The 15508-nt window shown below is 60.2% G+C and overlaps 1 protein-coding gene across 7 annotated transcripts in view; it reads right to left on the reverse strand.

The window, feature by feature from the left end:
- ATP2B3 (ATPase plasma membrane Ca2+ transporting 3) overlaps positions 1–15508 on the reverse strand; it is a 69159-nt gene that overhangs the window by 37826 nt on the left and 15825 nt on the right. For 3 of the 7 annotated variants that reach the window (XM_033106247.1, XM_033106265.1, XM_033106290.1), the window contains exons 2-9: positions 12327–12532; positions 11667–12019; positions 7044–7241; positions 6579–6836; positions 6042–6167; positions 5246–5371; positions 1913–1954; positions 48–212 (exon numbers count right to left, since the gene is read on the reverse strand). In XM_033106247.1, coding sequence (XP_032962138.1) covers positions 48–212; positions 1913–1954; positions 5246–5371; positions 6042–6167; positions 6579–6836; positions 7044–7241; positions 11667–11874 — 1123 coding nt within the window. In that variant the 5' untranslated portion in view covers positions 11875–12019; positions 12327–12532. The remainder of the gene's footprint in view (positions 1–47; positions 213–1912; positions 1955–5245; positions 5372–6041; positions 6168–6578; positions 6837–7043; positions 7242–11666; positions 12020–12326; positions 12533–15508) is intronic. The other 4 variants (XM_033106256.1, XM_033106283.1, XM_033106294.1 and 1 more) reach the window with 2 other exon arrangements.

Raw genomic sequence — 15508 nt, forward strand, 5'->3', positions numbered from 1 at the left:
TTCCTCTCCTGACCGGGGGCCCTGGGCTGCCCCTCTGCAGCTCTCACCTGCTTTCCCGATCTGCACAGCCAGTTTGGTCAGCTTGCCCTGCAGGACTGACTTCTCCTTCTTGGGCACGCTGGCTTTCTTCTTCTCCCGCTCTTCCATCTCCCCACCCTCCGCACTCTTCAGGGGCTGCATTTCCATGGCAACTGCCCCATCTTGCTTCTTAGCTGCACACAGAGGAACCCCACAGCCAAGTTTAGGGCCCAACAGCTGGGGTGACAGCTACATGGGGCTTTCATAGGGAAAGACATGGCACACCATATAAGAGGACATAGGGTCCAGGGGGTGTCTCTGATTTCTGTGCTGAGTGCCACACAGCACAGGGGCTACCTCCTCTCCCTCCTCTCTCCTTGGCGGCCCAGACCCTCCTGGGAGGGATGGAAATGGTTCTCTCGAGGCCGCACAGGGGAAGGGAAGACAGACACAAGCACGAGTAACTTAGGCACACAGACAGGGTGGCCAGTCCTGGAATGCCCCAAATTTCAATACCTGAGAGCAGAGGCCTGGAGCCCAAGGAACATTCCAGAACTCTGAGCTGACTGACTTCTCGGCCCACTGGTGTCCAAGCCACCTCCCCGCTTCCCTCCGAGAGGCTCCCTGCACACTCCTGTCCTGCTTCCTGCTCAGGCTATTTCCTGCCAGTCCCTTGACTTCCATCAGGGCCCCACGTCACCACCAGTGGTCTCCTCAGCCTGCTCTTTGGTCGCTGGAGGCTATTAACTGAGCGAGCTGTCCCGGGCAAGCCTTGTACCTCTCTTTCCTCTTGGAACTACTCCTTCCATACTCTCTTACAGCCACCTCCCTGCCTCCTCTCTGGAACAGGCAACCCCCTCATGACTTCCCCAGTTGCCGTGTGCTCCTGATAAGGTGGTGGTGGTGGTGTGTCCCCCACCCTGCCTCCATCACCTCTGTCACCTCACACACACTGTGGCCTGTGGGTGTCCAATTGCACTGCCCTGTGTGATCCTGTCCATCTCCCACTAGGATGGAGGGCACCCAACCCTGCCACTCCTCTTTCTGCCTCACTGCTCTTGTCCTTATGCAATGGGGCTCTTGGTGCCCCTGACACTATCTCGGCATGCTTTCTGCCACCTTGCTGTGTTGTCTGCGTCCTCTTGCTGCCAGTCTTCCCACCCTTCCCTTCTCCCCTTGGCTGCCTGATACTACTCACCGATGACTTCTTCCCAAGGGCCTCAGGCCACAGCCCATAGCCTCAGAGATACTCAAGGGTCCGCCCAGCTGGGTCACTTTAGCCTCGTGTCCCACTGACTGTCACTCCTTGTCCCAGCCCAGGGCCCCAGCCATCAGACTGTCACCCTGCCCTAAAGGCCTTCCCAAACCCAGCTATGCTCTGAATTCCGGTTTTCTTGTCTGACTCTTCCTTTGGTCCCTGGGTCCCACGCTGTACTTGAGTACTGCCCCCAGGTCCGTCTCTCTGGACTGTACCCTTCCTGAGGGATGGGACAGTGCTTTAGCTACCTTTGCATTCCCACTGCCTACGACTGACGAGCCTTCATTCCAGTCACAGAGGCTTGGCTCCCAGCAGGCATTGGGGCTGAGAGAACAGCAGGCCTTGGCCCCTTGGATGGCTGCCCCACAGAAAGGCAGCTGAACTTGGAAACCCACAGACTTGGTTAGTCTTTGGGCAAGTCATCCTCTCTGAGCCTCAGTTTCCTCACCAGGAGGCCTATTGACAGGTGATCTTTACACACTCCTGGTGGGGTCTGCAGAGAGGTCACCCCGCCCCACTCACCTGGTCTCCAGTGCTGCTCCTGCAAATGAGGCAGGCGGACCCCCACCCCATGCCTCACCCTCCGTCTGTCACCACCGCCCTCCCGCCCCGCCCCGAGTACGGGGCTTGCATTACCTTTGGTCTGGCTACTCTCCATCGCCCCATCCTGCTGCTTGCCTACAATGGAAAAGGAACGACAGACACGGAGACTTGAGAACATCCACACGGCCTTGACACGTGCACACAGGACAGCAGGTCACAGACAGCGCAGCAGTGAGCACAGGGGATAGGTGGGAGAGAGGGGAGGATGGCCCTGTCCCAGGCTCATGCTGACGCCCTCTCACCAGCTCACGGGCGCCACGAGCACTTGGGTTTCCTGAGCGAGACTCCTCTCCATTGGGCCTTGACCCCAGCCCTCCAGTGAACTCCCAAAGCCAGCCCTGGATGGACCCTGGGTCACATGTGTCTGTCAGTAGGAGATTTCTGGAAGGGCCATCACCACAGGGAGTGAGAGCTGCCAGGTGTCTGATCCCAGCTCTACCACCTTGAGCAGTGCCCCCAACCGCACCCCCAAACCAGCACGAAGAGTTTACCTAGATGGTTCTCTGCTGGCCTAGAGATCAGCTTTCTCTATAGCACGGCCTGCAGTTAGATCTATGTATATTTTAAAGGGACAAAGGCGAGAGACTCTAGGAATTTGTCCGACTTGGGATGCCCGGCAGGGTGCTGGGCACCGAGCGCTGGAGGGAGAAGCAGGAACATGGGATGGCTTGGGGGCTCAAGGGTGGGTGCATCTGAGGGCAAGGACCCAGCTCACCTCCTCCGTTGCCCCTGCAGCCAACAACTGTTACTGAAACTTCCCAAGGCCAACGTAAACTGTTGGTCAAGCCCCTAGTTTCCAAGGGCAGGAAGGACTACAACTCTGGAAGGGCCCAGGAGACCTGACCAGTGAGGTGACTGAGGCAGGGAGCTGGGAGCTATGCCTGGGGCCCGGCTCTGTACCCCAGTTCCTCCTGGGGGCCACATGTGAGGCAGCCGAATCCAGAGATGACCGAGCTGGGGGCAGGAGGGGCTCGTGGGCTGACCTGCAGCTACGCCTCAATAGCTCATGTTACTGGGGATCCACGAACACGGACAGGATGCCAGGTGGCTTCCAGGCTCTGGCGTCTGGTCTTGGTCTGAGGGCCCCAGGGAAGAGGGACAGGCCCTCTGAGGGGTGTGGGTTAGGTTAGGTCCTTTTTGCCCAGGACCCCTGCGGGGGTGTTGCAGGGAGGTTCAGAGGTAAAGGAGAATTCTGGAGGGAGAGGAGACACCTGTAGACACATGGTGATAATACAGCGAAATGAGGGGTTGCTAGAAGCCCTGGGGCTGCGGAGGCGCAGAAGAAGGACACATTCAGAGGAACTAGGCTGCAGATAGGGCCAGGGGAGGCCTGCAGAGGAGGGAGGGAGGTTTGGGACGAACACTACAGGAAGAGGAGGACGGCGCCCCGCCTGGAGAGGGACAGGAGCCCCGGGAGGGGAAGCAAGATACCCCAAGGAGAAGGGTGACTGGGAATCAAGGTCAAAAGGCGAGAAACAGGTGAGGGGGCAGCAGGTGGACAGGGATCGTGTGCCGATAGATGGGGTCAGGAGGCAGTGAGGGCGAGGCACTGGTTGTCGCCATATTCCTGTCTCCACAGTGGTCCAGGGCCTTGGGCTAAGACCTCAGCAAGGGCTCATGGGTGCTGCTGCCCCCTCCCTTCAGTCTAGCCAGCTCTGCTCCCTCTCCAAGGCCCGCTTAGGGTTTTCCTCCTCCAGGAAACTGACTAAGTAGCCCAGCCTGGGATGCTGGAGAAGGATGAGCGGGGAGAGGATCTGAGGCAGGGAAGGACCTGGGTGGGGGCTGCAGGAGTTTTATCAAGGTCAAAGAGGAGGGGCCTAGGAAGGAATGTGGAAGGGGTGCCCTGCCGACTAGCCATGAGGGTGTCGATGGAGGACCAGCAGGCAGTCAGCTAGGCTTCCCCAGAGAGAAGCATGGGGACTCCAGCCCAGCCCCGATGGGGCCCAGGGCATGCCTACCCACCCACTCACCCACCTGTGGACCCCAGGGTGCTTACTGTGGAGAGACACTGGGCCAAGTCCTGCAGGGAGCGGGGGCTGGGTGTGGCGAAGGTGGATGAGCGTTCATCCACATGCGGGTTGGCTGTGAGGGGTGGGCCTGGCCAGCTAGGAGCTGGAAGGTACGCACAGAAGCTTCTCGGCAACAGCAGCTCATCTATCTGCTCCCTGACCACCTCCAGGAGCAGGGTGGTCCAGGGCTGGGAACGCTAGCATGTCCTTCGTCATGCTGACCTGTCCCCGTGTTGCTGGGGCTGGGCAGACTGATGCCTCCTGCTCTTCAGGCCCAGTGACCTTGACTGACTGAGGTGGGGCCGGTGACTGGCACTCCTCTGTCCCCTGTCCAGCTCACCAGCCCTGGCATCTCGCTGATCCTAGGGGCCCTGGCTGCAGGTCCAGCACATGTTCTCTCTACATGTATGCAGTTTCTTTGTACTTCTAGTGCACCCTGGTGGATTCTCTCCGAGGTGAGGCACACATCTAGCAGACTCTGCTCCCCACTTAGTTTGACTACAGGAGCAGCCTGAGGGGAGACCCGGGTCAGGGAAAGATGAGTCGTGAGCAGGTGCAGGCTTGCGTCACAGAAGAGAATGGGGTTCTGACCTGAGGGACCGGGACGGGGGTGTGTATGCTGAGGGCAGTTCTGAGGACTGGAGGGGACATGGCTATGGCTGGGGCTCAGAGCAGAGGCGGGAGGAGGCCAGGGTGGCTACAGAGCTGGGTTCTCAGAAGACATTTGTCCCTCAATACTGCCTTTCCTTGGAGTGAGGGATCCTGCCCATCCCAGCTTCTTCTGGCCCTGGACGTCCTTTCGGGTCCCTTCTGCTTGAGATCCCTCCACCTCTGGCTGTATGACCTGCATTCTCTGGCTGCTACATTGGCCTGGAACCCTCAGCACTTCAGCGTGGCAGTTGAGCACCCCTTAGGGTGGGCACAACCCCCGCCCCCAGCAGCATTCTCCTAAGCTAGGGTAGCTAGCCCCAGTCCATCTGATCCCATTCCTACGGAGCGAGGCAGGGCACTCCCCCCATCCTGGTAAAAATGTCCCAAAGCCTTTGGGAAACAGCCATCTGAGGGAAGCTGTCCTTACACAGAACTGGGGGACCACTGACCTGCTGGCTCTGGGGCAAAGACCCCAGAAGAGGGATCCCTGAAAGGAATCAGAAGAAAGGTATGTCCTCCCAGCCCCTGAGGACTGGCTTTTCCAGAGCCAGAGCCAGAGCCAGAGCCAGAGCCAGAGCCAGAGCTGGAGCCAGGGCATGGGCCAGCAGGGGACTGCCAGCAGGCAGGCAAAGAAGAAGGAGTGAGCTGCGTAGAAGGGGGGCCAGCCCTCATGGGCGCCGGGAACTGGAGGTCAGAGTGGCCTTACCTTTCTTATCCTTCTTCTCCTCTTCCTCTCCACCAGCTCCAAGCAAGGTAAAGATAATGCCTGTCTGGGAGTTCACACCAACGGCTGTCACCACCATTCTTCCAGAACCTTCCATGACATGAGTGCCTGGCACAGCCAATACAGAGAGACCAAGACAGAGATTCACACCGCCGGGTGGGAGACATGCTCGGCACCTACAGGTTCTGTCCCAGGAATCCCAGAAGCAGGGACTCAGCGTCTGGAGGCCCCTGGAGGCTGTGTTGACCCCAAGTCTAGGCCAAAGCCTCATCCTTGGCCTGGAGCAGCTACTTGCCCAGAGGCATGGGGTGAGCAGTTCCCAGGGCACACCTGGGGCCTCCAGCCTCTCTGTCCTGTTTTACACTGCATTTGTCATTGGGATAAACACTGGGCTACGTCAGAACCTTCCGGAAAGGAAACACTGTTCTCACCGGCTCTTCTCGAGGGTCTGGACGGCGGAGGAGCGTGGCACTATGCTGATTCAGAGCCATCCCCCTCTTTAAGGGCTTCACTCAGGAAACCAGGGGCCCTCCCCAGGTGGGAGGGCCCAGGTCCTTCCCTGACGCTGGAGCAGCCACCGCCATGCCTCCCACAGGCTGCTCTGGCCTTGTAGAGGGTCAAGTCTTCAGACTCCCTAACCTGAAGGACTACTTGGGATGGCCCTGGTGGAGGGGGTTGCTGGGCCAAATGGCTTCCAAGGGTGCTGGGCTGGTCCAGAGGATGTAGCCAGCGGCATCCTGGCCTCCCCATGGGACGGGCCAGTGCCCTGAGGCCTCACCTGAGAGCAGCATGGGGTCTTTGTCGGCAGACTTGCGCACATGGTCCGACTCTCCTGTCAGCGAGCTCTCATCAATCTTGAGGTCATTGCCCTGGATGAGCACGCCGTCCGCAGGCAGCAGGTCTCCTAAGGTCGGCCAGGCAGCCAGAACCACAAGCTATGGGTCCAGGCACCTTCCTCCCCGCTGCCTCCTGCCTCACCCAGGGGAGGTCCCATCGGATGTGGGGCCCTCTTCCTTCGGTCTCCTCCTTTCTGGAGAGATCCACCCACCCCTAGACTTGTGGTCCAACTGCCACAGCGTGGGGACAACAGAAGCATCCTGCAGTGCTGGGAAAGCCCTGGACAGGCCGTGGGGACAGTCCGTTTTCTGGGGCCTTCTGCCCACGCTCCCCACCTCCAGCCTCCCACAGGTGAGGGCACGCATGCTCCTAGGGAGCGGGCCTGCACTGGGGATGAGGGGGTCTCCTCCAGCCCACACTCTCCCCAGAATGGGAGCTGAGCTTCCTCCACGGAGGCGGTGGTGACAGGCACACTCACCATACTTGACCTGGGCGATGTCCCCCACTACCAGCGCCGCCACCGGGACCTGGAGGAGCTGTCCATTCCGTATGACTGTGAACTTCTGCTCCTGCTCAATTCGGCTCTGCAGGCCTCGGAACTGCTTCTCCTTGCTCCAGTCATTGAAGGCTGTGACCAGCACCACGCAGATGACAGATAGCAGGATGGCTGCCCCCTCGATCCAGCCAGCCTCGGCCTCCCCTTCGTCTTCTGCCCCAGCTGACACATTCCCGCACGCTGCACCCGAAGACGAAAGGAAGTACAGAAGTGGCAGAGGAGTCATTCCAGCCAGCTCCTTCCTGCCACTGGGGTAGGGACATCCTGTGACCCTCCCTCACTGTGGGTTCCATGCCTCCCCTCCTGGCAGCCGACTGTGCTGCTGCCCTTGTTCTGCCCCTTCCCGCCAGGTCCTCCCTCACTAGCCCTCTGGGGTCTGCCCCTCACCTTCGCTCTCCTCTCCAGGCGGCGCATAGAATGAGAGGCCCAGGGAGACGATGGCAGCCACTTCCAGGATGATGAGGGTTACATCCTGCAGGGCCTCCCAAACCAGCTGCAGGAAGGTCTTGGGCTGCTTGGGAGGGATGAAGTTCTGCCCATAGATCTGCCTGCGCTTCTCCAAATCATTGGCATTGTCGGCCAGGCCTGCAGGGCGCCCGGGTGGGGAGCAGAGGCATAGAGATGATGAGGAAGGCAGTCCACAACTCTGCTCCTTCCTCCCCTTCTCCTGAGCATGTCTGTCTCTCCTTGTGGACTGAAAGCATCCAGAAGGTGGGAACAGCACTGGACTGGCCAACCCTGGGGGCATGTATGTGGGAGTGTCTGTGTGGCCCCTCCAGCTTCCTGGACAGCGCAGGCACGTAATCACGTGAGAACTCGGAGCCCTTAGCATGAGGAAGGGCTGGACCATCCCCGTGATACTCCCAGGGCGGTCTAGGGACTACAGTGGGTCCCTCTGTAGGGATGTTGTCAGTCTTCTAACTCCATCGAGCATGATGTCTGGGACGTACACATGGCCTGCCCTCAGCCCCGTGCTTTCATGGCCAACCCTCCGGAGAGGAGACAGCTTTCTCCTTCCTAATGCCTTCCCCAGTCCCCAACCTCCCTCCCTGAGCTGGGGGTCATGGCGAAGGGTGGGACGGGACATGGGGTCCTCACCCTGCCCACAGTGCCCCCCACCCCAGCCACTGCACAAGAGGCAATTGTCTGTAAGGCTAATGGGATTGTCAATGGTTCATGTTCACGCCACAGTGTCCTCAGGCCACCAAGCAGAGGATGAGGAGGATGAAGCCTGGGGAAACCAGTCCCAGTGGGGAAGCCCCTGTGGCCTCAGCAGATGAGGCACTGTGACGTGGGGCTGAGGGGCTGAGAGAGGCCTGACCCAGTGGCTGTAGAGCCCTGGGAGGCCCCTCCATATCCCAGACAGGCTGCTGTGTGTGGGCTGGGAGGGAGGGCGGGCCTGGGCCACATAGGGCCTGAGAATCAACGGCCACAAAGGGGGACTTGGAAGCAGGGCCCTTACTTCTCTTCTTGGAACAGCCCACTTCCCACCCAGGCCTGTGCCGAAGCCTCTGGGTCTCTGCCTGTAGAGCATGAGTCTCCTCAGGCTCATTCTGGAAAGTACTGAAGTCTTCCTTCCATGTGGGGGTGGCACCCCAGCCAGTGCCTCCCAAGACCCAACACCCACTTGGCCACCTTCGCCGGAGGCAGGCAGATGAGACAATGCAGTCCCCTGGCCCCACCCTCAGCTCTCAGGATTCTGCTTCCTTCCAGGTACATCTGTCCACCACGCTCCTTGGTGCTGCCACTGTCCCCCAGCCTTTCTTGCTTCTTTGCCCGGAAGTGCCCAGCCCCACACTGACACCTGGTGGACCGATGGCAACTTGCAGTTCCCACGCCTGAGTAGCTGCCACTCCCTCCCACAGCCTCCTTCCAGGACAGGCGGAGACCAAAAGGGTCCAGGTTCCAGCCCATTGGGTGCTCTCAGCCAGCTTGGGAAGGCACACAAGACCCGGCCCCAGAGGACTCCAGAACAAGAAAGTGCTAAGTGTGGTGCAGGAGTCAGGAGGAAGGAGGGAGGGTGTGCAATGGGCAGGGAAAGATGGCTTCTGGGGACGGGCAGGGTGGGGCCGTCTGAGGTGGAAGGACTGACAAGAGCAAAAGCCCACAGGCAGCACAGCCTTGGCGCGTCCCCCGAGCTAGGCGATGAACATACGCTGTCCTCCCCACCCAGCAGAGCAGCAGCTGTCCCTGCCTTTCTCCCCCTGGCCTTATCGTGCCAGCCGACTGGGGCTCAAATTTCCGGAGTCTGCAGCTTTCTAGTTTGGTGTCTGGGAGAAGTTCAGGACCTCAGCTTCTAAGGGCTGGGGGCTTGTGCCCTACTCGTGACTGGGGCCTGTGTCCTTGAGCTATAGGACACATGGAAGGTGTGATCAGGACTAGGGAGGCACTTGAACTGAACCCGGCTCTCCCAGACACCCAGGGTCTCCGCTCCCTCTGCCCTGGAAAAAGGCACTGATCTTGAGCCCGCAAGGGGGACAGCCCTGCTCCCCCCTCACGCCCAGAGCTCACGTGAATCTGCATCCTGCCTGCCCCACCCGGGGCCAGGAATACCCAGCTTGTTCTCAAGGGAAGCTGGGCCCTCAGGGGGCCTCCTCACCAGGAGTTTGCTCCCTCCCTCCCTCCTTCCTTCCCTCCCTTCCTCCTCCCTCCCTCCATCAGCCTGTCCCTTGGCCTTGGTTTGCCCTTGATGCTGCAGCAATGCTTCTCTCTCCCTTGCCCTAGACCAGCCCCAGGCCTTGGCCTTCCTGTGGACTCAGGAGTCCTGACAGCTGCCGCCACTGAAGCACTCACTTGTGGGGGGAAGAAGCAGCTGCAGCCCCCCTGGTTCTGAGCATCCATGCACTGGCCCAGCAGGCTACCAAAGGGCGGCCTGGGTCCAGGCTGTGGGGGCAGGGGCCGCCGGTTGGCATGGACACAGATGGGCGCCCTGCCCAGAGCAGAGGCCAGATGCCATTGGAATTGAATTAGGACCACATCGTGTGGCTCCTGGCTAATCCGCCCCCCCCTTTCCATGACTGCTGCTGGAGGCCAGACAGGGGCCCAGGTCCCCCAAGCGGGCCTACCACTGAGCTTGGCATAAGACTCAGGTTCTCTGGCCTCTGGAATCCTCTTGGATTGGTACAAAGTCCCCTCCCCCAATATACCACGCAGCTCTCCACCCTTCCCAAGGCACCCCCAGTCTACCCACCTTGCCAGGGGGTTGGTGTAGGGTCTGGGACACAGCTAAGCTGGCTCCTCCCATGAGCTCAGGCCACTGTGTCTGAGCAGGAGTGTGTGTGTGTGTGTGTGTGTGTGTGTGTGTGTGTGTGTCTGAGTGAGAACTCTGGAACCAAGTGAGCAGGTGTGCGAGGATCCCACATTTTCTGGGGAGGCCACAGTCACCCACTTCTGGTGTCCAGACTGAGAGGTCTCCCGGAGTCGGAGAGGGGAGGGGTGGACCTCGCACTGTTCATTCTTCGGGATGCAGACCAGGCCTGGCTGGCTCCCTCTGTTGGGGCCGGGCCACCCACCTGGGAACCTGCCCTTCTCCATGCCTGCCCCTCCACAGGCACCGGGCACACTCTAGAGCTGCTGTGGCAGAATCGGGCAGGTTCCCAGGGGCCTTGACATTTTAAATATTTAACAAGGCCTGACAGGCAGAGGAAAGAGCTGCAGGCTGAAGCCCATCTGCTTCCTTTTATCTGGGGGAGGCCAGAGCTCTTGTGGCTAAATGGCCCCAAATTATGGGGGAGGGCAAGGAAGAGGGAAGGGGAGAGATCCTTTGGCCCCAAGCCAAACCATCTGCCCCATGACACACCTTATCAGGCTGGGTCCCTTTAGAGTGCAAAGCAAGAGAGACCCAGGAAGCCCAGGACAGGTCACCCACTTTGGAGTTCCTGATCTGGCCAGGTGGGGACCCTCTCACCCGGCCCTCAGGCCCAGCTCCTCCTGCGTGGGCCATCTCTATTCCCTGCTGTAGCCCATGAGTCACCCACAAACAGACAGGGCCAGGGAGCAGGAGACAAGGACGATGGCCAGGGCCCTGGGTGGGTGAAAGTGTGATAGCTCAGACCGGAGCTCTGAGATCAACCAGCCCTGGCCCAGAACAGGCCTGGCACCAGACTGGGACAGCCCTAGCAGCCCTGCCAGGGAGGTGCCAGCTGGACCAGAAAACACTCCAGCCTCTGGAATCTGGGGCCCAGCCTGGCTCGCGGTGGTCCCAGCCTCCCAGCAGACCTGGCAGGCAGCACTGGGAAGGTTGGTGTAGGGCAGGGCAGAAGTTTGCCTTCGGATCAGCAGGAAGGGGCCACAGGGCAGAGGCAGAGACCCTAGATGGTAGTTTGGCTTACACTCCTAGAATTTTCTAGAGGACGCTCCCCAGGCCCTCTGGAGGCTCCCTGAAGCAGATCTGCGCATATCTACAGTGCCTCAGGCTTGCACCTCTTTGGGCAAGCCTGCCACCAGTGCCACTTTCACTCGGCACTCTGGGCACCACCCCACGCCCCTTGCCAGGGAGAAGCCTCCTGCGACCCAAGCCGTCGGAGGGACCACACACTGCCCCCCTTCCTCCTCTTCCCATCCCTCTTGACACAGGGCTGAGCACACAGGGCACCCAGAATACTCAGATGGGCCATGCTGCCTGCACACGCTTCCTCTTCTCTGTGGCTTGATTTCTATTGACGCCAAAGAAGAGAGGTGAGCGTGGAGCTGCCGATTATGGAGGTGCGGCTGCAGTGGCCAGGCCACAGCTCCTTGAGGACTGCAGGTTTCCCAAAGGGTGACCTCCTCACCCCACGCAGACCATCTCCTGCTCAGAGGGAAGTGGCCGCCCAGAAAGGGCATGGTCAGGGTCAAGTGTGCCTCGAGGAAGCCGCTGCAGTGGCGCCACACAGCCCTTGACCGGGCCTGCCCTGGGGGTAGGGAATATCTTCAGGATGTCCCTCGATGGCTAGGAGAGCGTCAGATGGCACATGACCCAGAGGCCCCTGTGCACATGTGGCCATGCTGGGACTCCGCTGGCAGACTTACCTTCTGTGGGTGAGGTCTTCAGCCTCCTGCAGAGCCCGCTGACATCCCCATAGGCTTCCTGGACCTTCTGCAGCGCCTCGGCCCCTCGGAGCTCCATGAGGGAGCGCAGCTCCGCCAGTGTGCACCCAAAGCCGCCTGCATGGGGGGCTTCCCGCTGCTGCTGGGGCTTGGGGTGGAACTCGATGGAACTGTTGGCCATGTCACCCATCTTTCCTGTTGCTCTGGGAGGAGAGGGTGCTGGGCCTTCTCACAGGTGCAGCCTCAGCTGGGAGCAGGTGGCCACCTGAGGTCCTAGTGCCTGGGGGAAGGGTAGCAGAGGTGGTGGCTGCAGGAAAATGGCCAAGTGCAGACACCTGGGGAGAAGATGAGAAGCCAGGGGCACAGCTGAGGCAAAACCGAGGTCCACTCTTCTAGAACATTGTCTACAAATGTGCACTTAGTCCCAGTCATGACTCACTGAGTGCAAAATTCACCCCCCAGGCTGTGCCAGTGGCCCTCGTGGCCTGCCAGGCCCACCTGCCAGGCCACCCCCAGTCCTGCCCACCATGAACGCCCAAGCCTGTAGGGCGGGAATTGATTAGTGATGGTCTTGGCCTGGCATGGGTGGCTTAGCTGTGCCCCTGTTGTCCCCTGGCCGTGCCCCTCCTCCAGCTTCATCACCTCAGGCTCTTGCCTGATTAAGACTCGCCCTGTGAGGCCGGCATGCTATAAATCCTGGGTGGCTAGGCGGTCTTCTGGCTCGGCCTCTGCTGCTCAGAGCTCACGGTTTCAGGCCCGGTGCTGCGCAGGGGTCCAGGGAGCGAGCCAAGCCATGGACAGGGCCAGCTGGGCGCCAGATCAGGGTGTCTCTGCTGCCCTGCGGGTACCTGGGGTGGGGGCAAAAAAGGGAGGAGGCCCAGAGAAAGGGGGGAGAGAGAGGGAGGGAAAGAGGGAGAGAGGGAAGGATGGGGATAAAGGGAGTGAAAGGGGACGGGTGGAGGAGGGGGCACACAGGAGAAAGGGGAAAGCAGCCACAGGTCACTGGCGACTTGACTTCTCTGTTGCCCTGCCCCACTGTGCTGCTGCCACCCGTTCCCCCACACTGAGAGCAGTCAGCTGACTCCTGAGCCACACCACCTTCACTCCTCTGCAGAGCAATGAAGCTGTCATCCCTTTCACTGTCCCCACACCCCACCACCACTGTCCATACCTGCCCAAGATACCTCTGCAACCTGGGCTGCCCTGCCCCCAGCGTCCAACAGGGTCAGGCGGCGCAGACCACCGGGGGCCTGCTGGGCCCACCGGTCCCAGGCTCCTAGCTTCTCCTGCTGTTCTTTCGCCACCTCTCTTTGCAGGCCTGTGGCCCGTGCCTGAGTGGAAGCATCCCCCAAGGCTGTGCGCTAAGCTCCTAGGACTGAACTATGCTCAGTGTACGTGGCCTTGGTCTTCACACCAGCAAAAAGGGCTCCTGGCAACATGGCTTAGTTGGGCCTGATCCCCCGCCTCTGGGGAGGCTCCTGGCTTAGAAGGATCTTCTTGGAGGCAAATTCAGCCACCAATCCAGACTTCTGGTCTACGTAGAACTGCCCATGGAAACAATAACCCAGAGCCCAGTGGCCTGCTGATCTCAGGAGAGCCCCTCTGCCTGTCACTCAGGGCCCAGTGAATGCTGCTGAATGCCGGGAGTAGGGGTGCACCACAGCCCTCAGAGGGCTCAGAACATGGTGGGGACCTGAGTTCCTCTGGATGGACACTGGCTCCACACTGTCAAGAAAAAGCGTGTGTACCTAGAGCAGTCCTTCCCCGTGAAGTCTGGGAGGCAGAGAGGTGCCTGAGAAAACGGCCAGCAGTGTTAACTCCCTAGACACCTTCCACACAGAGCTGCTTTCATTGCCAGAAGATGAGGGAACCAAGTGGCAGACCCACAAATGTGCTGTCTTCTCCCCCACGCACGCACCTCCCCACTGCCCACTGCCCACCCTTCCAGGTCACCACCTGACAAATCTTTACTGAGCGTGTACCACTTGCCCGCACCGTGGCCAGACGGGCACACAGGACTGAATGGATTCCTGCGCTTTCCGTCTGGCTGGGAGATGGGTAGCAAGCAGGGCCTGCTGGTGAGAAACCAACATCAGAGCGGTGGGAGCGTGGTTTCAGTGGGCGGCAGGCGCAGGCAAGGCCTCTCTGAAGGGGCACATTTGAGAAAAGACCAGAACAAGGTAGAGGAGTGAACCTTTCTTCTGGAGGGAAGAATGTTTGACATTGGGAAGAAGGCAGGTAATAGGACAGGTCGGTGGGGGAAGGCAGGTACGGATTCCATGGGGCTAGTTTCCATGGGGCCACGAGTGACATGGGCCACCACCAAGCGGAGGGCTACTGGGTGAGGACAGAAGCCAGGAGATGAGGGCAGGGGCTGCAGTCCAGTCGTTCTGCCTGACCGGGTGAGGGCTGGGGCCATGGGGGTGAGCCCTGAACTCAGGGATGTGCGGGGCAGCAGAGCACCGGGACTTGAAGGAAGCAAAGCTTTCGTGGTGTGAGAGGCACGGTGGGCTCCTTCTGGGGTGCTATGTGAATGCACCCCACCCACCCAGGTGGGTACGGCAGGAATTACTCTCTCATTTGCCTGTGCAAGAAACCAAGACTTAGCCAGGTGAAGTGGCAGAGCCATGAGGACACGCAGGTCTCCTGCTTCTGACCACAAGCCTCCACGGGCCATTTCAAGAACTGCTGGAGACAGCAATGGCAGCTTTCACCTGTCACCTGCACTCCTCGGTCCTCTCCAGACAGCCCTGCTGGTGCCTCCACCCATGCCTCCCCCCGACCCAGCCCAGTTTCCTTCCCCTCTCTGGACCTTTGTTTAGCCTGTTGGCTGCTGGAGGGGAGGGACACGGTCAGGGTCTGGGTCATCTATGTAGACACCGGCTTCAGCCAGCATTGGGCCCATAGCCCCCGCCCCCGTGAGTCAATTTCCTGGGCTCAGCGGTCTTCCAGGCCCTGGGCAGGCAGGGCTACTAGGAGAGGACCAACCAAGGGGTGCTGTGAGTGCAGGGGCCAGGGGGAGGGGGCATCCAGCATAAACGTGAGTCCCCAGGACACAGCAGCTCTCACAGCAGACTTCCCTCCCAGGCTGACGGGAGTGGCGGGCACTCACCCCAGACTCTGATGCCCTTGGCAGGCAGGACATTGGCCTGCATTCTGAGACCTACCGCATGAGGCCAGCTGTGTGCCTGTGGTCCCCACTGAGCCACCTAGGGACTCCATAGGGGCTCTTTCTAAAAGGGAAGCAGATGGACGCCTTTTGTTCCTTTGGAACCTTTTATCTTTTTGGCTTCCATACCCACTTGGAGAAGACTTGGTTGGAAGGTGCTTGGCTTCTGCCCCAGGGCACCAGTGGGCTCCAGGGGGTGACAGAGTGCATGGTGCATAGTTGGAAGGGCTCATCCCAGTGGCTTGATAGAAATGCCCATTCTGCAGGCCGGCAGCACCGCGTCCCTGCCCACCCCCACCAGGACTCATCCAAGGCCAGCTCTCTCCTTCTCCTCACACTCCTGCCCCTGCCCCCCAGGGTGGCCCTGCCTTGGGTTAAGCAACAGCAGCCCAGACAGAGTCACGATGGGTCCTTGAGCTGCTCCTAACTGGTGAGCTGTCATTGCTGTGGCCAACTGGGCCCAAAGTGACTCATGATAAGGAGACTGGGTGGGGTACAAAGCAATTTTACCCCTCACTACGGCCTCTTGGATGGCCCCGTGGCCCTCCTCACTGCAGTATTCCTTCGCACCCTGCCTGCAGCTGTGGCCCCATCCTTCTCCCTCATTCCCCACCCAGCAGACCCCACGTGCAGTCTACCACCTAACAGGTCTCCC

This window comes from Rhinolophus ferrumequinum, chromosome X (genome assembly GCF_004115265.2).
Source record: "Rhinolophus ferrumequinum isolate MPI-CBG mRhiFer1 chromosome X, mRhiFer1_v1.p, whole genome shotgun sequence".
NCBI lineage: Eukaryota > Metazoa > Chordata > Mammalia > Chiroptera > Rhinolophidae > Rhinolophus > Rhinolophus ferrumequinum.